This window comes from Nilaparvata lugens, chromosome 10 (assembly GCF_014356525.2).
Source record: "Nilaparvata lugens isolate BPH chromosome 10, ASM1435652v1, whole genome shotgun sequence".
Lineage (NCBI taxonomy): Eukaryota > Metazoa > Arthropoda > Insecta > Hemiptera > Delphacidae > Nilaparvata > Nilaparvata lugens.
In genome coordinates this window covers 45,286,492-45,313,151 of record NC_052513.1, presented here as the reverse complement: position 1 = coordinate 45,313,151, position 26,660 = coordinate 45,286,492, and the positions used below count along the sequence as shown (strand labels likewise).

At 35.4% G+C, this 26,660-nt stretch overlaps 1 protein-coding gene across 9 annotated transcripts in view; it reads left to right on the top strand.

Annotated features, from left to right (window-relative positions):
- LOC111053165 (cerebellar degeneration-related protein 2) overlaps window positions 1–25,223 on the top strand; it is a 255,727-nt gene extending 230,504 nt beyond the window's left edge. For 8 of the 9 annotated variants that reach the window (XM_039436958.1, XM_039436966.1, XM_039436967.1 and 5 more), the window contains 4 exons: window positions 8,107–8,253; window positions 10,103–10,300; window positions 18,866–19,051; window positions 22,572–25,223. In XM_039436958.1, the coding sequence (XP_039292892.1) occupies window positions 8,107–8,253; window positions 10,103–10,300; window positions 18,866–19,051; window positions 22,572–23,243 (1,203 nt within the window). In that variant the 3' untranslated portion in view covers window positions 23,244–25,223. The remainder of the gene's footprint in view (window positions 1–8,106; window positions 8,254–10,102; window positions 10,301–18,865; window positions 19,052–22,571) is intronic. The other variant, XM_039436959.1, reaches the window with a different exon arrangement.
- The last annotated feature ends 1,437 nt before the right edge of the window (window positions 25,224–26,660 follow it).

Genomic DNA, 26,660 nt, shown 5'->3' with positions numbered 1-26,660 from the left:
CTCCTCCTCAACACACATAAAAATATCATAAATATAAACTTCTAAACGCACTCCTCCTGACACCATTTACAACACAGTAATTTTTGAATTCGCCGCTTGCAGGGCTGCCAACTTAACTACACACATTTCATAATTCTCATAAATGATTCCTTTTAGACAATAATTTCGATTCATAAACTTCTGGGCTTATATCTTATAGTATTTCTTAGGTCTTAATATAAATAATTTTCTATACATCAGGTACAATACTTCTTTTGCTAATGGCTCTTTGGTTTTGGTAATTGGTATTCACTTTAAATCTTTTCAGGTAACAAACGTGGCATAATTAAAAGTAATAAATATAAAAACATATAAATAAATATCGACATTAATAAATATAATAAATAACAATAATAAATAACTCTTTGGGTACAGTAATTCTTTTTATAAACATATGTTCAACAGATATTACATTCATTTGATTTGGGCGGCTTTGGTCAGCTGTTCGCTGTTCTACAATTCATAGTGTTTCATGTTACATCAGAATTTGCTATCGACTTTCATAACTAACCTAACTGCTCGATTTTTTCTCTTAAAAAGGTAATTAACAAATTTTAATTTTATTATCCCCGCTTGTGTCCTTTTTTATCTGATGTATATAATTTAATTACATATTTAAAAATTGTTCTTTTCTTTATTACAGGCTTCTAACGGCTGGAAGGAGTTAAAACATTGGATTGTTGCCACGAGGTCCTATACCAATTTTAAATTTATTAAGGAAGGTTAGTAATTGGCTTGATAGTGTTGTTTTCCTTTGACTTCTTATCATATTTATTTCAAATTCTGTGATATGGCTTAATATTGGCTACATTTTCCCACCAAACAATGTGCGTGTTCTCACTCTCTTGTAACTGAACTGTGTTATGCTGCGATATGGCTACTATAGTGAATGGCCCTGAATAAATTAAAAAGAATTTGCGAGTTACTTTTTCTAAAGCATTTGATAACCTGTGGCTCTTTACTAAAACTTCATCTCCAATGTTATATGAAAATATTTTATAGGCTCGGTCGTGGAATCTCTTTCTGCTATCTGCCTTCTGCTCTAGCTTTAACCTTACCAGATGATGGATATTGGGGTTTGTTAACTTACTCACTTCTGATCTTGGAAAATCAATTAATTTTTCGATAAATGTATTATTCCTTTTACCGAATATGATCTCATAAGGCGTACGACCGGTGCTTTCATTTAGGCTATTATTATAGCATTCTTCTAAAAATGGTATATACCTAACCCATTGTTGGTGTTTTTCATTACAGTACGTCCGCATAAAACGAGAGATTTCTGCCATACGTCGCTCCACTGGGTTAGCGCTGGGGCTGTAAAGAGATGTCCTCGACCATTTAATATTAGCCAGGTGAAGTATTTCTTTCCACTGCTTGCTACAAAAATAGGTTGCGTTGTCTGATAGTACTCGTTTGGGCTTTCCTACTTCACTTGTCCATCTTTCCGTTATGCATCGGGCCAAAACTTCTCCGGTCAATTTGCCTATGGGAAATAGCATGGTATATTTTGAAAAAACACATGTAAGAACGAATATGTATTTTTTTCCGTATTGCGCCATGGGCAATGGACCATATATATCCGCTGATATCAATTCCAATGGTGCGCTGGGGAGAATGGGATTCATTTCACCTCTGATATGGTATCGCGGGTATTTGGCTTTCTGGCATATATCGCAAGCTTTCACTATTTTGGCCACTTTTTTATGCATGCTTTTAAAATAACAGCTTTCTTTTAGTAGGTGGAGGGTCTTCGTAGTTCCAAAATGTCCAATGCGTTCGTGAGCTTCTTTTATCAAATCTGTTTCCATATTAGCGGGGATAATTAGGCGCCAGTCGTAAGTATTTTTAGCCGGTCGGTGGAACATAAATCCTTTGTAGCGGGTATACTGTCGCAGGTAGTCGGGCGGTTCGGCAGCTCCTTCTTCCATCAGTTCACGGATCCGGGACAGTCTTGGGTCTTCATATTGGGCGATACGGATTCTTTCAGGTGTTAACATGGCGGTATGAATTCGTGGTTGGATATTGGGAGGATACGGTATGCTTTCTCCACTTTTTACGGCAAAACATCTTAGATTGGCATCTTGACAATATGTAGCGTCTATTTCTCTGGATAGAAAGTCGGCGGTCTGATTTCTCTTTCCTGGCAGATGGGTCAATTCGATGTCGTGTGGTTTAACGCTGAGTGAACATTTGAAGTGAGTAGCTAGGCCAGGTTGTTCGGAAAAAACGTCTGCATTTTTGCGGAATACTTGAATTATTTCCTGTCTAGTGTCAGGGTGCCAATCGGTACGTTGATGAATTCTGTTTATCAGTATCTCTAACAATTCTTCGGTACTAGAGTCGGCTCTTGACGGTGCTCGGTCCTTCGTTGTTAGGCTTAATACCTCCATACACTCCATAGCATTTTCCATTTCGTGGATACCCCACTCCCTCGGCACGCCTTCCATGTAGTGAGCGAAATGTACCTCAGCGATTCCTTCAGTACGTTTCTTCAGATCAAGGGGTACTATGACTTCGTATGCTTCGGTTTCGGTAAATGCATGAAATTTCGAGGTTTGGAAATTTAAACAGGCCTGGAAGTGTTGTAGAAAATCTGTACCTATTATTATGTGCGGACCGGAAACAGGTAATACAAGAAATGTATATGCGAATCGTTGTTGTTGAAGATTTATTTCCAGTAAACATTGAGTAGTTATATGTATTCGCCGTCCTGGACTGATACCTGATACATATACGTTGGTTAACGGTAGAGTAGCTAATTTTGTTTTTTCTTTCAGACGTTGGAATAAGTCTGTTTGTATGAGGCTACACTGTGAACCACTATCTACTAATGCTTGAACCTTCATTCCATATATTTCTATATCGATATACGCTTGCATTTGTATATCCGGTAGCCTGCTTTCTTTTTCCGTTTCTTCTAACAAAGTCTCCGGTAGATCATTTCTGAATGTGGTGTATGATGTTGAGATGTCTTGTTTTTCTTGGTTTGTTTCACTTGAGTTTGTGCTTGCTGTATCGGGGGTATCATATAGTCATGGTTTATTAGCTGTAGTTTTCTGTATGTCTGGTGGCGGGTCGTTGGGTGTTGGGTTCCGGGTTTTTTGTTGATTCAAACCTATTGCATGTGCTAGTGTATAGTTTGTACTTACTTGTTGAGGTGGTGGTTTATAATTTCTGTTGTAACTGTTTTGTGTATTATTATTATGTGAGTTTAATCGATCACGGCCATCATAGTGATTCCTACGATTGCTCTGCTGGGCATAGTGGTTGGTTGTACGATTTTGAAATTTTTCATTATTCCAATTACCATTTTGCCTGTGCTCATAGCGGCGTTCAAATTGGGGAGCAGATCGGTAGCGATCATATGATACCGGTTCATAATTTTGGCTGTTATGCGGATTAAATTTTGAATTATGCTGATTTGATGCGTATCTCTGGTCTGAGCGGTGGGTTGATATTGCCATTGCAGACTGTATGCCATATAAATGATTAATTAGCTGCTTGCAATCAGTAATGGGTTGTGTGGCGAGTGCCATTCTAACTTGATACGGTAGCTTCTTTAAAATAATGCTTGCTAACGCCGATTCATTAATGGGCTCGCTCAGTTGAGAATTTTTAAACTGTAGGGCAGTGACGAAAGTGGTACATGCACCGTCTAATTTAGGGTTGAAATCGCATGATATGATGTCCGCTAGCACGTCCAACTGTTTACTTCTGCTCCAATACTGTTCCAGGAAGACAGCGACAAACTCATCCAATGATGTAAACTCATGGGCTCTACTCCGAAAAAACATCAGGGGTTCGCCAATCAATAAATTAGTCAAACGGAGACGCCAAAAATTCCAAGAGGTAGGTGCAAGAGTTTGTACTAATTTTATCTGATCAATGAATGGTTGAGGTTGCAAATGGCGATCAGTGTTATCAAATTTTCCTAGTCCTTGTAATATACTATGTACGTTGAGGTTGTCTGTTTGAATTCCTTGAGGTTGTTGTTGAATATGATTTTCCAATGCTATTATTTTTTCCTGTGTTATCTGCCATTGACTATCATGTGTAATTTTATTTGCGTTTATTTCTTGATTTAGTTGAGTCAGAGTGGATTTCTGAATTAGTAGAGTTCCATTTAAAGCTTTACAGGTTTCAGTGTTTTGATTGATGCTACCTTGCAGTTGGTTCATTTTTGTGGACATATTAATCTGTTTGTTTTGTATTTCTTTAATATTGCTAATATTTTTGTCAACTGTAGTTGTTAAGTTTTGATTGGCAACGGTAATTTGTTTGTGGATTTCTTGGTGGCAATCGGCCTTAATGTTATTTGTTATATCCTGAATAGGTGTAGTGATTTGTGTATTTAAGTTGTCTATCCTTTCATTGAGTTCACATGTAACCGTATCTAACCTTTCCGATAATCCTGCCGTAACTTTATCCTGACTTTCTTTTTGTAGGGTTATCATTGCTTTTAACTCTTCCCTATGACTCTCTACTTTAGTTTCAATATTATCCAACCGTTGTTCTACTGATTTTATAGCGCCTGTGGTCTCTTTCATGCCCTGTTCCACTGTCTGTTTATTTTCCTCTTTTACTGTAGCAATCTCCTTTTTAATTTCCTGCATCATACTATCCATGTTTTTTGTAACATAATGTTGAAAGTGCTACTCGTTTGTTCCATTATTACCTTTTGAAGCGGATCTAGTTCTGTGGTTGAAAACATACTCTGTTTGCCCAGGTGTGACTCGGCCTCCGGCGATGCGGGTTCTGCAGACTGCTCCTCGCCCCCTTCAAAATTGATCTCTACTATCCGTTGATTCAATGGTGTGTCAGCGGCGTCGATTCGAGTGGAGGATAGAGGTTGCAGACCTGGTGGATCGAAAATTATCGACCCGACGCTTCCTGGTTCCCTTTCTCGTGGCGTATTGGCATCTACCGTGGTGGGGTTTGATGTGCTCGGAGTCGACAAAGTGGGATCTGTGCAACCGCCGTACATATATGAAACTTCAGAGTTTGCGGGAGTGTGATTCATTATGTCAAATATGATAAATGCTAATTAAACAGTGATAAAAATGATAAGCGAAAATGCTTAAAAAAGAGACACAACCGGGACTTACAGTGAACAGTGATGTGTAATGTGTTTGGATACTCTTACAACCAGGTATTTATACTTAAGTTTTTTACAATGTTCTAGCGCCCTCAATGTTTTGTTGATTTATTTTTGGCTAGTTTGCAGGCTGCGACTTATTTTCCAACCGGCTTAAACACCTAATATATTTTTGACTAGAAAGTAATAGCAGTTTAGGCTTATAAAATATAATCTCTCTCTATAAACATGTAATTTTTCATAGTACTAATAATATAAAATTTTCTTTAAAACATATAATTTCTCTCTATTAAAAGCTCTTGTTTCCCCAAAAAGTAATACAAATATTCCTTCGCCAGTTTTCCTCACAACTCGTATAAGTTATCTATAATTTTCACTATGGTTATTGACCTAATTTCAAGTAATTATTCAATGAGCTTGGCTCTCATCATCAGTCCCACGTTGGCACGACATGTATTTATGTCGTATCCGTGGCCTATCACGTTGGGCGACATGTATTTGTGTCACGTTATTCTTTATAAAAAATAACGATTAGCCTCCTGCTTGGCATCAGTCGGTAAAGCATGAGATTTAATATAATTAGGGCGTGGTTTTTCTAATAGTATTCAGTCTTAAAAAATCTTGATAGGCCTAGATATGGGCTTCTCCAATAACTCTTGTAATTCAATAATAATAAATATATATATATATAAATGATACTTATACTAGAGAGATGAGGAATATAAAATAAATTGCACACCATGAAAATTTTACACATATATTGTACAAATAATGCAAAGATCAGTCGAGGCAAAAAATATATATAGAGCGATAAAAAATATAATATAAAAATAGAACAATATTTGAAATCAATAAAAATATCACAGGCTAACTTTATATTCTAGATTTATGGCACGAATCATTACCATGTGCCTTTATCTTGAAATCATATGCAATCTTTGGCATGTAGCTGTGACATGTACTTGCTAATACTTGTCGGCTTGGATAATTCAATCATAAATATGTGCTCTAAGATCAGCTTGATAAATTAGCCACTAATAATCCAAATATATCTATATTAAAATCTCTAGTATTTAGTAGATTTATTTGTATCGAATATATATTTTTATCTCAGGGTGCAAGATTCGGCACCTGACGGAATAGGTAGAGCCATTCATCTAATGAATTAGAACTATGATAAATTATCGCAAATTGTATTGCAAAAATTAAATATTGTATGCATACGTTTTAATAGCCTAGATTTCGTACTTCTTTGATTAAACAGAAATTTCTAAAATATTGATCTATATATTTTTCTTTCAATTAGATACCTTTAATACTAATTTTTACTTGCGCAAGTATTACTCTTATTAATTTCTCAATTTATAATAACCCTTTCGGCGAGCTAGCTTTGATCATCAGATTATTTCGAAGCACTAGGGCGCCCATCACTAAATTCAAATTTAAATCACTCACGTGTCGAAAATCTTCTTGTAAGCCGCCGATGTCGATCCAACTCCATGTGGTCCGGGAATATGGTAGCCGGAATCGTCTCCTCCAAGGGGTTATAAATTTAATAAAAATGAAAAAATGACTTCTGCTTCACAATAGCATCACGAAGTCTTTTAAGAAATTTAATAATTTACTTTAACTTTAATTTTTACAAAATTATTAATAAGGTACTTCGCTCTAAAATATTTGGGGTCCTCTTATGGTGGCATCTGGCTGGCGAGTTGGCGAGTGCTGGTTCTTCCTTCTCAAGTTTTACAGATTCTCTTTCCGACTTTCAAATTAGCATAAAATTTAAATATCTCAATCCTCCGCCATTAAATTCAAATAGATCTTACAAAGAATGCCAAAATATTGCTTAAATTATATGATTAATAATTTCTTTGCATTCGAGCCATATTGATAACATAGATTACACAAATTTTTACACGAAATCTACTACAATTATATAAATATATATAAATATTTTTGAATCGGCCTACAGTTGCCGCCTATTAACTGCCGTTTTACTATTGGTGCATGCAAATTTTATTAGGTATTCATGCGCCTGGTAACTCTTATTTCCTGAATACATTAAATTATTTTTATTTGGTTTTTTATTTATGCTCTTTGCATGCTAGTTAATATTATATACATTAATATTAATTCCATGCTAACTAATAATTAGCCACGTGGACGGGTGTTTTCTCACATTGCACACCGTCTGATTGCAATAAAGCTCTGCCAAGGGGTTTTGGTCAGATTCTACGTTCTTCGGTTTGATCGATCTCTAGGTCACCGATCTGTGAATACATCTATCTAACCTCAATCTTCAAATATTTTATAAATAATCTATTTATGAGTAATAAACTTCCTTCAAATCCTTTTTAAGTTCTTGTACCATTTAGCCAGAACAAGCTGATGCTATCTTATCTTGATTATTATCTGCTTGGCGATATTAGCCAATTACTTTATTTTTAGACCTATTATTATTTCTGTTAGGGCTTTTTATCTACCCAGATTTAAGATGTTACACACTTCAAGTTATGAAAACAGAATTATTTTATATTATTCAAAAAGAACATTGTAATTTGTTTCTGTTCCGTGTTTCAAAACCAGTGATGATCTATCTTGTTTGGACGTGCTCAATCTACTGATTAAATAAGGCTTATTGTGGTCAATAAATTGTATTCTATTAAATTTCTATGCAGGATCTCACCTTCACTTTCCACATACATCACTTCCATGTCTTTTCTCCTAACCTAACCTAACCTAACCTAACCTAACCTAACCTAACCTAACCTAACCTAACCTAACCTAACCTAACCTAACCTAATTTATCAGTAATTTAATCCATGTAAACAACGATGGCGAACTATCTTTCAATGATGTTCTTTTTTCTGTCTTTGGTATTGCTAGTAAATTTCATTTGCATCTTTCAATGATATTCTATTTTCTGTCATTGTATTGCTAATAAATTTCAATGTCAATTTGTTTTACAGGAATCCCTGGGCGAAAGCTGTCAAGGTGACAACCCATACCGGGTGCTGGTGGAGAAATACGAGGCACTGTTGAAAGTCCAGCGACAACCAGGCGTCATCATTCGGCCGCCACAGACTGTTTCCAGCAACAATTGCCTGTCTCTACAGGTAGGCAAATGTCACATCTCCGAAAATTATGAGCTTTTAAACTGCAAAACACGAATGAGAAACATGTTCTGAGATGCAAGTTTCCTGCCATACAATAATAATTATTATCAAAACTTCATGGATAAAAAGACTATAGCCTGGTTATAAACTATTCTTAGATCGTTGAACTGTCTGGTTACTAGAGAAAAGATAGATAAAAAGATATCCCATGGTATAGGTCGTTCAAAGTTTCAAGCCTAAGTCTTGTTAAATCAGCCGATTACTGGTGACTACTGTCTATTATTACTGTTCTAGCCGGATGTGAGTGTAAGAACGGCACAGTATGGGAGACTACCAGCGAAAAAAAAAATACTAGGACTAGGGTTGAGTTAACAGTGAAATTTGAAACATAAACTGACTCCCAATACCATGGCATATCTTATTATGCTTTCTTTTTTCTATGATTTTACATATTTCCTGTATTTAAAAGAATATTATGATCACCCCGACACATATTATTATAGTGGGGTATCATAATTAGAACTAAGTTTAGTATTAGCAACTTTGTATGTATAATATAATAATTATGTATTGTTTTGTCAATAAACTCCTCTGGTTGCAATCTTATTGGCAATCAGGGAAATTATTATTATCCTCTCATAATAACATATAAATTCACTACTCAATGCATCTGTAGTATTGTGGTATAGTTCTACAATACTGTTCAATTTTATGTCTAATATATTCTGACTCATGTATAATTATATTCATAATTCTTATCATAGTAATTATTGTGATATGAAAGCAAGTTTTGAGAGAAATCCTGTGTTGCTTCACTATTGTTTTCGTGAATAAATATCAAATCATTTTAAATCAAATCACTTTTATTTTTACATTATACAATAACTAGCCGTCAGGCTCGCTTCGCTCGCAGGCTCCGCCCCCTGGACCCCCGACTGGATCGTCCAAGAATGAGATCTGCAGGCTCGCTTCACTCGCCTGCATTTTTCATTTGAGCATTTTTATCATATGTTAGGACGATCCAGTCGGGGGTCCAGACTAAACGTATGGCTAAACGGGTATGGCGAGCGAAGCGAGCCTGACGGCTAGTAATATAATATTCCCAGGAATAGCTCTGATTAAAGTAGCAGTGCCCAATCAATTTTTCCGCGATAAATGCATTTCAATCTTCAACTTGTTGCCAACCTAACAAAGTCAACTCAACTTAATGCCAACCTGACAAAATTATTATTTAGTTACCAGTTAACAACTGTTTCGAAGAGGTACTCTCTCTAGATTATAGTTCTATATTAACATATGGTATGGCCTTTTTTCAATTATAATTAAGAGAATAAGAAGAATATACATGCTAAAAGACGAACTTTAAACCCTTAAAAACCACGGTATATAGAAGAAGACGGTAGGTGTCACGCGCATGTTTGCGCTAAATTTCCGGTGTAGCTGACGTCATTTATATCCAATCATCTGTTTTTAACAAATAAGTTTCATAAATTGCCAATAGGTGTTAAAAACCTCGGTTGGTGGCGATGACGCAATCTAGCTGGCTGGCCACTGCGCACACAGACCCCTACCGTTTCATCTAAATACCGTGTTAAAAACCACCCTTAGAATAAAAATATTGCCAAAAGATTTCTTAGTGCGCCTCTAAAGGGCCAACTGAACATACCTACCAAATTTGAACGTTTTTGGTCCGGTAGATTTTTAGTTCTCCGAGTGAGTGAGTGACTGAGTGAGTCAGTCAGTGAGTGAGTGCCATTTCGCTTTTATATATAATATAGATAGAATTTGCATTATGTTATAATTTTGCAGCTTATATAATATAAATAAATAATGATTTGTGTGGCTTCAGGAAGAACTGCAGTTGTCTGGCGATTTCTCCGCTTTCAACAAAGACGATTCGGCCGACGAGAACGAAATGACCGCTGCACCTCGCAAACCTGTCAAAGCGGTCACCATAAACGGCGGAAAAGCGTTCTCGGCCACCCCAACCGACTTCTCCGAAACAGAGACCTCGTCGTCCGGATTCTCCGACGAAACCAGCAACAAGGTACAATTACTCCGAAATTTCAGTCTTTGCTATGTGAAGCTGTATTTTACTCGCCTCACATATGTAGAGAGATTTGCCAAATCATGTAGTGCTGAATCTAAATGCCTCACGTTGGGCCGGCAAATCATGTGGAGCTCTATTTGAAGGCTTCACACATGTAGGGTGAATCTTGTACTGAGTCAATGGTGTAGAGGCTATAAATTTTGCAATGCATGTGTGGACGCTGAGTGAACACCAGACTGATTGATTCACTACAAGATTCATACAATTGTCGGAATCGCGGGAGGCCTAACACTCGCTCACCCTTGATTCTTCTAATGACAGATTGTATAATGATGAAATTTTTATAAGTAGTGTAGCAGACGCTAAACACTGAATACGGATACCTTAAAATTATTACCTGTGAAGAATGAGCATACAAAATCATACAGGTCGAGCAAAAATCTCGATGTAGATAATTTACGGGACTGCGTCTCTAATAAGTTCTGAAGGATTAAAAATACGGTATTTGAACCAAATATCGTTCAGAATATATTTCGAGAACAGAGTCTTGTCGGGTTTTAAGCTCTATTGTAGGAATTTATATGATCTATGGCTGCCACTGCTGTACAATTGATATGTTCGCTCCTAAGTCGAGGTGGGTAACAGATAAAAGCTGATATATGAGCAGGTAAGGACAAAGAATAAATATCTCGATCTGACCCCACTCGCTACATCCACTTAGACCTGTTCCAGTATCCAGCTTAATTCAATTATTCCAATGATCGTATTCGATCGGTTCTTGATGATATAGAACGTATCAGACACAATAATTGACAGGCTTAAGAAATAATCGAACTCAGAAAGCGAATTAACAAAACTGAAATATATTACAATAAAATATGTAATCATACAGTGCAGATTCAGAATTTGATTTACAGGTTGATAATAATTTAGCATTAATAGAATAGTTAAAAATTTTCTTGTGCTTGCATGATACCATGCGTGATTCAACAGAATTTTACAATTGATAAAATTTAACAGTTTGAGAAAATAGTGAAAAATGAATTATAGAAAATATTTTTTAAAATGTTCGGGGTCGTGGTTCAGGCAGCGGAGGATAGTTAATCAACTACAAAGTTCGTATGAATTAAATATTGAATAAATTTTAGGCTCTTAATAACTAAAAGCGCTTGTCGGCGTGGCCAATAATTTAACGAAGAAAAAATTTATGTTTCTGCACTGAAATATTTTTCGAAGCGTAGATTGGGGCCCCTTTTAAAACTTATAACTCACGTGAATTTCCTTGGCGGTCGTGGTTTTCTTCTTTAGATCAAAAATCGTTTGATCGGCGGCAATCCAGGCTTCGGTTTCAGCACGTGGGGAATTTTAGTTTAAATATCTCCTTCACCGAATTAATTAAGTGATAATTTACTTTAAGTTTTTAAATTTATCGATTGACGAAAACAGAAATTTACAAATAACAAATAAATTGGCCTAAAATATCGGCTCACAAATAGAACATTTAAAAATCGAACAAGAAATTTTACAAATAGGTCTTTGGTAACTATGAAAGAGATCTACACGGTAAGGATTTCAAAAGGGAAGTGCTGCTCTTTTCTCTAAGCTTTTAGGCTAGACCTTGCTTCTCAGAATCTCAATGTAATAATTTGCATAAAAATTTGCCATTGGTAGAACGCTTGTGACGTAAACATGACGTCAGTGGCAAGTAGTAGAATACAATTCCTTTAATTACAATAATAATTTAATTTATGTAATTCTTAAAACTGCTTAATCTTCTAGACATAGTTCCTCTCATACAATGTACACGTGCTAGTGTAACTGATAAGGCAGGGTTGGTGTCTGATAATAGATTAACATGTGTTGCTTTCAAACGATCACCGTCTTGGTGCTATTTCTATGCACTGTGATTGGCTTAGACCTGCCATAGAGATTTAATTACCATGTGGTTCAGTTGAATTAAATTATTAATAAATTAATATTCTTGTACAATTTTTATTAGGTTTGAGATTATTATAATTAATTTCTGCCATTTTATCAATAATATAATTTCATGCTATGACCTATTTAGTTACAATAAGACCTGACGTATAATATAATTTCTTAAATAATAAATAATTTCAACAATAATACATACATTTTATTTTTTTTATTTTGAAATTCTTGATCCTTTATTGATAGTTTTATAGTGTTTAGGAATGATATTTTACCTTGCATGAAAACCGGCATGACATTTGACAATGCTTTGAATCAGTCAGCTGCGTTCGAACTGTTTTTAAAAACATCTGATCGATGGTAAACAAAGTGTAACCTCAAAATCAATGAGCAATTCGTAAATAATTTGTGCTTTATTTGCAAAATAATTATAATTTTATTGAATAATTTTCCTAGAAAAATATTCAGTACGGAACGGTACTCTTATCAAATATACAGTTATTGATAAGTAAGCTTTATCGCTCGGTCGCTAACTATCCTTTAGCAAATTCTTTCATTTTAAAAGGTAATCACAATTTTTCTCTCTTTTCATGCGATCTATTTGAAAAATTCATCACACAAAAGCCCCCAGGATATTTTAAATAGGTAATTGGGAGACGAGTCGAAACAATGACTATTTGAAAAATCCGATATTGTGATGAATACACTATTTCATCTCCTTACTTCTACGAAAACTCAACACTTAACACTAAAAACAATATATCGTGCACTTTTGGCTACGAGAAAATAAATAATTGATTGTTCCTTTCATTGGATACAATCGAAATACAATAATTAATGAGGTCTCTTTGGATCCTTCATTAAAACAACTCCACAACTTCCATTCATGGGTGGCTTATGAGCAGACCCATAACTATAACAAATATACAAGATTTCACATATTACTTCTTAAGATTTGAACAGTATTTGCAACAAATATAGACTTTCATCATTTTTTCATAGTTATTACAGGTTTCGACTCTTTGGTTTGGCTTTTACATAAATTGGGTGAGAGTGTGATTTTACTTCGGTGACTTGACAATCGTCTACCGTTTGACTCGAGCAATTTCTTATTTGCGCTTAGTACGTTGCGTACAGACAGGGTTACACTTGAAATGGCTTTCTTGATTTTTATCAATGTTGGTTACAAATATTAAGTCCTTAAGATTATATTTATCAATTTGAATTTCAATTCATGATCTTTTGATGCAACAGTAATAAATTTCACATTTGAAGGTAAGAATTTCATTTTCTTTGGAGTTTTTTAGAGATACATTCATATAACACAGAACATGCGCATTTCGTGCAAATTAACATAAATATATATATTTTTTTTTGTTTGTATTTTTTACTTATAATTCCACATTAAATAATGGGTTACAATAGTTAACTAACGATATTGCTTTGATTCTATTAACATTGACTCTAGGATTTCGTACACATTGGTTGGTGTGACGAAGAAAATTATCGAACAGGCATTGGTTCTGAATAGATTTTTCCTATCGATTCTGTATTTCGAGGTTATATTTACGCATTTTTTCAAATAAACTTTGGTTATTTTCTTTCCTCCCATTCACTACTAACTTCATGTTATTTCTAATTTATAATTATTTTCTGTGGATAATATAATTCTTGTTTCTGTTTTTCAGTTGTGCGGCTTGTACCAGGCGATTGTTTCTGTGATGATTGTAACATGAGGCGGATGGCTTGATTAGGTTGGTAAATTTTTAAAGTTGTTTCGTAGTTTTATTTTCTTCTGTTATTAAAGTTGATAATAATTTCTTCATTTGAAGTGGATTGTTGTTTATTAGATGAGATGCGGCGAAGTTTAGGTTATGTTGATTATGATTAGGCTGCAGTAAAAAGATGCCAGTATGCAAGGATATGATTTGATGGGTAGGCTGTGACTATGAAGAAGTTTGATAGCTGATGTACTTCACAAATGTAGCTTCCAATTGATTAAAAGATTATTATTTCCTCAAGCCCCCATCTAAATTTGATTTCTGATTTATTTCAAAGTTTCCATTCCAATTTGCAACTATCCGTTTTACTAAACTTTGCTTAAAACGGATGTGCCGGTGAAGTAGGTAGATCTCTTCAGTCAATGTTGTCCTTCTTTGTTTACCGGTGACATGTAGTTTGATATCCTTAAATCTTACATGCCGGTGGTGTTTGTAGGTTTTTTCAAATAATCTTTTTCTTTTTTGCATGCTGGTGTACAGTCGGTTTGACTTCAACCTGACATGACTGCGGTGATTGTAGGTCCTTCCTGATACCGTCTTCCTTTTTTCTTGCATGCTGGTAGGAAGCTTGATGTACGATTTTAGCCTAACATGACGGCGGTGGTTGTAGGTTCTTCTAGATATTCTCCTTCTTTCTTGAATTGTTTTTCTGCTTGTGTGTTGTTTTGATTGATTGGTTTTTAGTTTCAGTTGTGATTTTGATTTGTTGTGAATTTTTGTTTTATTTCTATTGTTTGGTGGGCGATCTTCATGAGTACCGGGTTTGTATGTTGCAGGTGCTGTCCTCGGTGGGTGGGAGATACGGGCGGTCGGTGGTCCGGGCTGCTCTTCTACTCGGCGGGCAACGTCCTTGGACTCCTGGTGTCCGGTGCACGGTGGTACGGGCTGTCCTTCTACCTGATGGATGTCGTCCTCGGCCTGGCGGGTGATGTCGGCTGGTCCCTCTCGGCGTTCTGCAGGGTGCGGTGCGACTTCAGTTTTGACATTTTCGGTAGGTTGGTCTTCCATACATGTATCACGTCCGCTTGCTTGTTTGACTTCCTTTATTTGGTCGTAGTTCTTATTTATATTGTTTAGTGTTTCGTTCAGTTGTTTCCTTTCTTTGATCATATCGTTCAATGCTTCCAGGATGAGACTCATCTGTAACACGGAAGGGGTGGGTGTGTGGTCTTCGGTTGGCGGCAATGGTTCTATGGCATGAGATGCGGGCGTCCGGACCTCTGGAACGGCAATGCATGGGCGTTTATCCCGCGCGACATCCTCCTTCTCTGAAATCGCTGACGTGGCCTCCAGGATGCGGTGTGGTTCTTCCATAATTTATCGGATGATACAATGATGCGAGTGCAGTGAAACGATCGCAAATATGTGGGGTTATGTGCAAGATTACAAATGAATGACCACAAGTTGAAATAGTGTAAAAAATTCGTTGAAGTGAAGGAATACAAAAGTGTGCTTCAATAATATGTTCAGTGATGAGATGAATCAAAGTAGCAATATCGTTAACATAAAATGATAACAACATACAGGATACAATGGACACTTATGCGGTAACGAAGGTACGTCTCTTATAATTTATTACTCTTATTATTATAAATATTTTACTCTTATAATTTCTTGCCGCAATTCTATATATAGGGCTAGTATTCTTTGCAAAATTTTATATAAAAGCAGCAGTGTTCTGTTTGAATTATTCCGCAATATATCCGTGATTTAATTTTACTTCCCTCTTTATGCTTTAAAAATTTAAAAAAAATGTAAATAACTTCAATCCTCTTTTCCATAAAATTTTATAAATTGTTTCAATATAGACCTAATATTCTTCAAATAATATGACCTTTCTTATGATATCTCTTATACCTATGACTTATAGTATGACCAATTTTCGAATAACACGATAATAAAATTCTGAGTTCGATTTTTTCTCTAAAAATTCATCAATCGATAAATTTCTTTTCCATTCAAAAATTGGGTGTGGTACTTCTTGTTATTTTATATAACAGTGAACGGTCAATATTAAATTCGAAAAAATTCACAACCATAAATTTTTTCAAAAATTTTCTCGTTGTCAGCGCTATAGTATACTGAGCAACTAAATAATCCTCGCAGTCGACTATCCACCTCTTCAATGCCTATCACTGTTGGGCGCCAAATCATGTGAAGCTGTATTTTACTCGCCTCACATATGTAGAGAGATTTGCCAAATCATGTAGTGCTGAATCTAAATGCCTCACGTTGGGCCGGCAAATCATGTGGAGCTCTATTTGAAGGCTTCACACATGTAGGGTGAATCTTGTACTGAGTCAATGGTGTAGAGGCTATAAATTTTGCAATGCGTGTGTGGACGCTGAGTGAACACCAGACTGATTGATTCACTACAAGATTCATACAATTGTCGGAATCGCGGGAGGCCTAACACTCGCTCACCCTTGATTCTTCTAATGACAGATTGTATAATGATGAAATTTTTATAAGTAGTGTAGCAGACGCTAAACACTGAATACGGATACCTTAAAATTATTACCTGTGAAGAATGAGCATACAAAATCATACAGGTCGAGCAAAAATCCCGATGTAGATAATTTACGGGACTGCGTCTCTAATAAGTTCTGAAGGATTAAAAATACGGTATTTGAACCAAATATCGTTCAGAATATATTTCGAGAACAGAGTCTTGTCGGGTTTTAAGCTCTATTGTAGGAATTTATATGATCTATGGCTGCCACTGCTGTACAATTGATATGTTCGCTCCTAAGTCGAGGTGGGTAACAGATAAAAGCTGATATATGAGCAGGTAAGGACAAAGAATAAATATCTCGATCTGACCCCACTCGCTACATCCACTTAGACCTGTTCCAGTATCCAGCTTAATTCAATTATTCCAATGATCGTATTCGATCGGTTCTTGATGATATAGAACGTATCAGACACAATAATTGACAGGCTTAAGAAATAATCGAACTCAGAAAGCGAATTAACAAAACTGAAATATATTACAATAAAATATGTAATCACACAGTGCAGATTCAGAATTTGATTTACAGGTTGATAATAATTTAGCATTAATAGAATAGTTAAAAATTTTCTTGTGCTTGCATGATACCATGCGTGATTCAACAGAATTTTACAATTGATAAAATTTAACAGTTTGAAAAAATAGTGAAAAATGAATTATAGAAAATATTTTTAAAATGTTCGGGGTCGTGGTTCAGGCAGCGGAGGATAGTTAATCAACTACAAAGTTCGTATGAATTAAATATGAATAAATTTTAGGCTCTTAATAACTAAAAGCGCTTGTCGGCGTGGCCAATAATTTAACGAAGAAAAAATTTATGTTTCTGCACTGAAATATTTTTCGAAGCGTAGATTGGGGCCCCTTTTAAAACTTATAACTCACGTGAATTTCCTTGGCGGTCGTGGTTTTCTTCTTTAGATCAAAAATCGTTTGATCGGCGGCAATCCAGGCTTCGGTTTCAGCACGTGGGGAATTTTAGTTTAAATATCTCCTTCACCGAATTAATTAAGTGATAATTTACTTTAAGTTTTTAAATTTATCGATTGACGAAAACAGAAATTTACAAATAACAAATAAATTGGCCTAAAATATCGGCTCACAAATAGAACATTTAAAAATCGAACAAGAAATTTTACAAATAGGTCTTTGGTAACTATGAAAGAGATCTACACGGTAAGGATTTCAAAAGGGAAGTGCTGCTCTTTTCTCTAAGCTTTTAGGCTAGACCTTGCTTCTCAGAATCTCAATGTAATAATTTGCATAAAAATTTGCCATTGGTAGAACGCTTGTGACGTAAACATGACGTCAGTGGCAAGTAGTAGAATACAATTCCTTTAATTACAATAATAATTTAATTTATGTAATTCTTAAAACTGCTTAATCTTCTAGACATAGTTCCTCTCATACAATGTACACGTGCTAGTGTAACTGATAAGGCAGGGTTGGTGTCTGATAATAGATTAACATGTGTTGCTTTCAAACGATCACCGTCTTGGTGCTATTTCTATGCACTGTGATTGGCTTAGACCTGCCATAGAGATTTAATTACCATGTGGTTCAGTTGAATTAAATTATTAATAAATTAATATTCTTGTACAATTTTTATTAGGTTTGAGATTATTATAATTAATTTCTGCCATTTTATCAATAATATAATTTCATGCTATGACCTATTTAGTTACAATAAGACCTGACGTATAATATAATTTCTTAAATAATAAATAATTTCAACAATAATACATACATTTTATTTTTTTTATTTTGAAATTCTTGATCCTTTATTGATAGTTTTATAGTGTTTAGGAATGATATTTTACCTTGCATGAAAACCGGCATGACATTTGACAATGCTTTGAATCAGTCAGCTGCGTTCGAACTGTTTTTAAAAACATCTGATCGATGGTAAACAAAGTGTAACCTCAAAATCAATGAGCAATTCGTAAATAATTTGTGCTTTATTTGCAAAATAATTATAATTTTATTGAATAATTTTCCTAGAAAAATATTCAGTACGGAACGGTACTCTTGTCTCAATATCTTATAAATGTTATTTATGGGCATCCAAACTTTCTTGTCTCAATATCTTATAAATGTTATTTATGGGCACCCAAACTTTCTTGTCTCAATATCTTATAAATGTTATTTATGGGCATCCAAACTTTCTTGTCTCAATATCTTATAAATGTTATTTATGGGCACCCAAACTTTCTTGTCTCAATATCTTATAAATTTTATTCAAGGGCACCCAAACTTTCTTGTCTCAATATCTTATAAATGTTATTTATGGGCACCCAAACTTTCTTGTCTTAATAATTATTTTATTCTATGCTATTCAAGGGCACCCAAACGGACGCGCACTTCCCGCCGGGATCGTTCCTGTGCACGATAAGCGACGGCGACGATTGCCGATTCAGCATTTACGACGACGCCAGCCCCGTCGAGAGTCGCTTCCGCAAGACGCCCGAATACCGCCAGCTCTTCCGCGAGATATTCGCCGTCCTAAAGCGCGCCGCTGAGGCTAAGGTTAGTCAACTAATTGTAGGTCAGCTGTTAAGTACAATCATTCAGACAACTATATACATCAGAACTCTCATAGAATATATATCAGCAACCTTATTAATCTCTTCAAACTACATCAAACTTTATTCTTCATTGATTCATAATATAAGTACATCATCAAAAATCTGGTGTGGCGCACTCACACAATTTTCCTTGCTATTATGAAAATTGATCACCTGACGCTAGTGTTCCCGCGCATCTCAAGTCTACTATTCAAAGTTTTGAGCCAGCTGGTGACAGGGCAATAACCCTGGAGACACACATGAGGTCTGCTATCCATAGCCACCTCTAATACAAGGCCCCGGCCTACGATATTGCAACGTCGCAGTGTAGGCCTAGAATCTAATACATGATTGGTGAAGAAGATTTAAAAAAATACCAGCTGATCTTTTTCACCAATCATGTATTAGATTGTAGGCCTACACTGCGACGTTGCAATATCGTAGGCCGGGGCCTTGTATTAGAGGTGGCTATGCTGCTATCTCTTCATAGTGAATGATTTAATAGAATCAACAATAATTTGCAATTGATTAATCACATTTTCTCGAATTTAAAGCTTATTTTCAATTTTAGGTGAAAATGTTACTGAACATTAATTGTAGAGATTTTATGCTCAATCTACTCCACTTGATTTTTTTGTTTCAATTGTATCTGAAGCCTGATTCGGAATCTATCTGCATTGATGGGGCAGAGCTCCTGAAATTTTTACAGATATGGGACTTGTGGCAGTTGATAGAGCTTATCGATGACTATTTTAGGTATGAATTTGATCAAAATCGTTGGAGCCGTTTCCGAGAAAATCACGAAAAACCCTGTTTTTGACAACATTTTCGCCATTTTAGCCGCCATCTTGAATTGCATTTGATCGAAATTGTTCCTGATCCTTATAGTGAAAGGACCTTAAGTTCCAAATTTCAAGTCATTCCGTTAATTGGGAGATGATATATCGTGTACACAGACGCACATACACTCATACACACACACACACACACACACACACCACACACACACACACACACACACACACACACACACACACACACACACACACACACCACCACACACACACACACACACACACACACACACACACACACCACACACACACACACACACACACACACAACACACACACACACACCACACACACCACACACACACACAACACACACACACACACACACACACACACCACACACACCACACACACACACACCACACACACACACACACACACACACACACACACACACACACACCACACACACACACACACACACACACACCACACACACACACACACACACACACACACACACACACACACACACACACACACACACACACACACACACACACACACACACACACACACACACATACATACAGACCAATACCCAAAAATCACTTTTTTGGACTCAGGGGACCTTGAAACGTATAGAAATTAAGAAATTGGGGTACCTTAATTTTTTTCTATCATTTTTAAAAATGATAGGGAGGGAAAAAATAAGGTAAGCTTGTGCTATTCCTCTCCCAGATTTAGATAAGGTTACACATAGTCCGAAATAGGTCAAGTCTTGCAGTTGTTCACTTCACAAATGTTTCAGTCCTTGATTATTTTTACAAAGTAGATTTTCAAATTTAGATGCTTCAAAACCAAACATAGAAGAAATATTCCACATTATTATCACTTAAATAGGAAATATTTACATATTAAATACATAATTTTGAAGGATCAAAAAACACAAACTTAATTCGTATTTCATTTCTTCTATTCCATTCTACAGTAGAACTCCAATAATAATTATGAACTACGGTACTGTATAATATTAAAAAAACTACTGTATTTATATTCTCAGATCTGCACAGAGATATCCTAGAACCGATAGTTATATTGGGCCTATATAAAGAATAATATTATCAATTTACTATATTGTCTATTCAAAAAAGTCAATCCTTATAAACGTGAATGTTTACAAAAATCTAAATCATTCCTTGAAATCTTCAAGATGGACCTCAGATCCATGTAAAGGTCATTCCTAAATTAAACCACTGTCGGTTCACGACTCTTGAATCATGAATAAAATAATAGGATGAAGATTTTTTGAGGACCACTTTCTATTAGTGTTTTTATTGTACAAAAATATTATCCTTATGTATGAGTCTTCTAAGAGTATGTAGAACTGACAGCAGATTGTAAATCAGTTTTTTTTGTTTTTTATGAGGAATAAAAAACTTTTTGAATTGAATTAATAAAATTTGACTGCTAGATCAAGACAGAAAATGTTGTATGGTAATAAAAATATTTTTATTGAATAAAATTTTCCCTGCTTCTATTATAAAATGTTGTTCTCCTATATAATGTTTTTTTTTTCAAAATTTGGAGAAAATATAATTATGTGTAACTGTAGGCTATTATATATGTTTTGCTAAATCACATCACGTTCTCTAGAAATTTTTACGCAATTTTTTGTTCATAATAATGTTATCACGTTATCACTGTACTTCAATAGATAGAAATCTACTTTTTTCTTGAATACTCACTGAATATTTGTTGCTATAGGTAACATTCACGTTAAAAAATCAGTGGAATTTATAGGACTACAGTGTTCCCGATTCTCGGCGTTACCTTCGTACTAGATAGCTGTTACTCAAAGTTATCCCTTTAAATCTGATCTGATAATTAATTGTTGGAAATCACTGAGATATTGCAGTTATTCAAATCCTAATGAATCGAAAATTATTATTAAACGAAAATCTCAATCGAATGCTGTAAATCACACCGAATACTTCTGCTACTGCAAATATTGACAACAGCGTAAACGGGAATATTTGCAGTAGCAGAAGTCTTCAGGGTGATTTACAGCATTTAATTTGAAATTTCGTTTAATAATAATCATCAATTAATTGGTGTTGATTCTTGTGATCATTTAATTGTTGATCAACTCCTATGTTAATCAGGTGCTTGTACTTAATATCAGTTATTGGTTATCAGTATTTATTTATATTTTTACAGAGAAGCACTGATTGGGAGAGAAAAACTAAGGATACTCCTTGTACTATTTCTCTCCCAAATTTCGATAACACTTTAAAAGTCCAAAATAGGGTTATGATTTCACTTCACTAAAATTTAGTCCATTTTCACTCATAAAACAACGAAAATAATAATAATAATAATAATAATAATAATATAATAATAATAATAATAATAACGTAAATGTCACTATAACACACAGTTTTGCTGGCTATGCCAATATTAATTTCCATTATTATAAATTTTTTGAAAGCTATCATAACTGTAGTATGATTCTGTGTTAGCCTTTCTGATAAATACCTGACTATATGTTCATATATTTGTCATATAATACTCGTCATTGAAATACAGAATAATTACTGATTTTAGTATTTTCATTGTGGTGTTGGCAACATCAATTTCTTACTCTTTCAATTACTGATTTGGCAATAAATTTTATTTTGATTCAAGGACGAAGGCGAAAAACTGCCTCTACTAGACGACTACATCACCGCCGTCTGCGAGGACGCTCCCAAGGTTCCCCCGGTCACACCAGCCAAAGAGGAAGCTCCCAACCTCCCCGACTCCGAGGAGACATCGGAAGCGCCCTCCGAAGACGTCACACCGGAACCGGAAACCAAGCAACTCATCCCCACCACCACTTCACTTCCGGAAACCCCTGTACCGGAACCGGAAGTAGCTCCGGTTTCCGGTTGCACCACTCCTGTTCCTCCCAAACGACAGGAAGTCGATATCTCAGATTACTACTCGTGCGGAGTGAAGAGTAAGAAGAAATCCAGCAAGAAAAACGTGGTCAAAACAACGACCACAAGTTCCGCTGAGGCGTTCATCGGTTTGAACGCGAAAGTTTCGTATTCCAGTAAGGTGACCAGACGGAAGAGACCTACAGATAGCCCCAGCAGACAACAGCCGGATAGGTCCACCTGGTGTGTGTCCACGGGGACAATCAAAGATGGCGGACTGCCCAATAGTTCAGCAGATGCTGAACATCATCAGCAGACGTTTGCCAGCTCAGCATCGCATGAGGTTGCCAAGCTGAAAATGCTTGAGAAGTCTTATGCGGAGGTACTTAGGCTGGGGAGGCAGAAGCTCAACAATCGTAATTCGTTCCATCGTAAGTAAATCGAAAAAACGCATCTAATTTTAGCCTCCAAATAGAGGTTAGAAATCAAGAAATATGTGAAAAAGAAGAATCATAGTAATAAAGGATCAATGAATAAAATCGAAAAGCGGCATCAAATTTCATCCTGAAAATAGAGGCTCTTGTTAGAAATGCGAACTACGAATGTGCATCAACAATAAATAACCTGTTCCGTTGCAAGTGAATAAGAAATCGAAAAACCGCATCTGATTTGAGACTCCAAGTAGAGGAGTCCTTATGAATTCTACCAGATTAAACTTGACAAACATCATCTGTTTAATCTATAGAATCTATAAGGACAGAGAAAATCATAGGTCCAAAAATGCGAAAATCAATGTGTGAAAGAATTTATATGGATGGAGAAAATCATAGGTCCAAAAATCGATGTGTAACTGGCTTCAGAAATGCAAATTAAATAAGAGTGTGGAGGAGCAGAGGAGAAGCATAAATTGTGTTGAATAAAATCAAAGAGAAATGTAATTTTAGACTCCAAATGGAGGCTCTACTTGTACTGTTATGAATGGTAAATAAAGAATGTGAAGAATTAAAGCACGAGAATTTAGAAGAATTAATGATTAAAATCAAAAAGCAGTATCTAATTTTAGTCTCAAAGTAGAGGCTCTTGTTAGAAATGCAAAATGAAAATGTAAATCACAGGTAAAGAAGCATAGAAGATAAGCACTGTGAAGAATAGAATCAAGTCATCAAATTTAAGCTTCTAAATAGAGAGGCTCTCAACAAGAATGCGAATTTTGCTAATGGAGAAGCAAATTCATTGTGAATTGCAACAAATGAATGCAATTAAATGCAAGTGGATGCAAGTGAATGCAAGTAGATGCAAGTAAACGCAAGTGAATGCAAGTAGATGCAAGTGAATGCAAGTGAACGCAATTACAAATTGTTGAGCCAAAACCCCACCCTCAACAAATGAGTGCAATTAAATGCAAGTAGATGCAAGTGAACGCAATTACAAATTGTTGAGCCAAACCCCCACCCTACTCATGACAATATTCTTGTTTTTGATAGCCTAAATATCTGACGGCGAAGCTTGGTGTAATACTACAAATATCCCATCTGCATTGTCAAAAATATTATTAATTTATAAACTTAGAGAAAAACTTGAGACTAGATGAATATTATAACATAATGTATATTTATTGTTGATTATATGCTGCCAATCGTGAAAACATAGATACAATATCATGTTATAACTTAATTATATTATGAAAATCGTCAAATATATTGAATCACTTCTCAAGTTACATTCATGTACCGTATCTATGATCAAACATACCCAGTCATTCTATTTATAAGAAATTTGTAATTAATTTATTGGATAAACGTTGAATTTCTTCAGTTTTAATATTTTTTTGTATGACTTGCCTTACAAATCACCTATTGGTTGTATTGTATTATTGTCAATCTTTATAGGATATTAACATCTTTATTATAATATATCAATCTCCTTTTTTGTAGGTTGTAAACTATTTGTAAATATTATCTCTCTCAATTTATGGTCTAAACTTGAATGTATCCACTTTATGTACTTTTATTCAGTGGAAGAATGAATGAACTAACTTATTTGCGTTCAAAAATTGATGCAAAATACTCTAAAAAATACTTTCTATTGTATAATGTGCCATGAGTTGTGTAAATTATGTGTATTATATCGTAAATAGCTGTATCGATATTGATTATTATACAGGCTGCAGTGTTTGTGAATTATATGATTATATGAATAATCATGTGATTATATGAATTATATGATATTGTCCATTGTTTCTCATCCATCACAATATTTGAGAAGTGGACCAAAACCTTTGAGAAAAGTGAAAAAAAAAACAATTTTCGTCGTACATGACAATTGCAGGTCTTTTGTAAAGTAACTCTCCTTTTAATGTAGATTGTATACCATGTATGAAATGATCTTATTTCATAAACAGGATGTGAATGATAATAAATTGTCGTGTGATTTATTTCTAAACCACCCAAATCTTCAGGGTCGAGCCACACGAAGCGTTTTAACAGGCGTTTCCAGACGATATTGCAGGCCAGGAAGCTCTCCTATTCAAGGTTTTTGAATTTTGAGGTTTTTAGAGACGTTGCTCCAATTGGGTTATTAGCGTTCGGGAATCAGCTGATAATCAGACAATCTCAGAACTGTCTGCCCTGCCGACTAGACTGAAAACGCCTCAAAAACGCTTCGTGTCGCCAGGCCCTTATTTTTCTAACATTTATTGACCAAGCGTAGGTATAGTACTAGAGAGTTTCAATAAATTGGAGTGAAAAAATGATTCTTTGGCTTAAGGATATGGTCACACAAAGAGAAAAACTCCCATGGGTTTCTATTTATAGTGGGGTCCACGTTATAATGGCAGTGGATAAAGATATAAGAAATCGTTGCCGTTTCTCTGCCTTGCCACTGCCTTCTATAGAGGATAGCTGATACCGGTATATCTATATATATAAAGGCGAAATGGCACTCACTGACTGACTGACTGACTCACTCACTCGCATAACTAAAAATCTACTGGACCAAAAACGTTCAAATTTGGTTGGTATGTTCAGTTGGCCCTTTAGAGGCGCACTAAGAAATCTTTTGGCAATATTTTAACTCTAAGGGTTGCTTTTAAGGGTTTAAGGTTCGTCTTTTAGCATGTATATTCTTCTTCACCCAATCTCTTAATTATAATTATTGAAATTTCCATATCATATGTTACTATAGAACTATAATCTAGATAGAGTACCTCTTCGAAACAGTTGTTAACTGGCAACTAAATTAATAATTTTGTCAGGTTGGCATCAAGTTGAGTTGACTTTGTTAGGTTGGCACCAAGTTGAAGATTTAAATGCATTATTTATCGCGGAAAAATTGATTGGGCACTGCTACTTCAATCCTGGGAATATTACGTTACTATCAGTCAGGCTCGCTTCGCTCGCCATATCCGTTTAGCCAGCCGTTTAGTCCCGACTGGATTGTCCTAACATATGATAAAAATGCCCAAATAAAAATGCAGGCGAGCGAAGCGAGCCTGCTGATCTTATTCTTGGACCATCCATTCGGGGGGGTTAGACGGATACGGCGAGCGAAGCGAGCCTGACGGCTAGTCTGATATAATATCAAATGTTCATTCTTGTTAAAATGATCAGACTAATTCTATTCGTCAAGAAATATTCCAATGATTAAGGAATCAATTTCCATATTTGAGATTTAATATTTTGTTTACCAATTAATTATCATATTTCCAAATTGTTGAAAAACGATCTAGCAACCTTTTGAGGAGCTGGAAAAGGATAGCGCTAACTGCTTTATCGAATGATAGACAAGGATAGCAATACCAATGTTAATCAAATACTGCCATTATAACGTGGACCTCACTTTAGGATCGTGGATATAT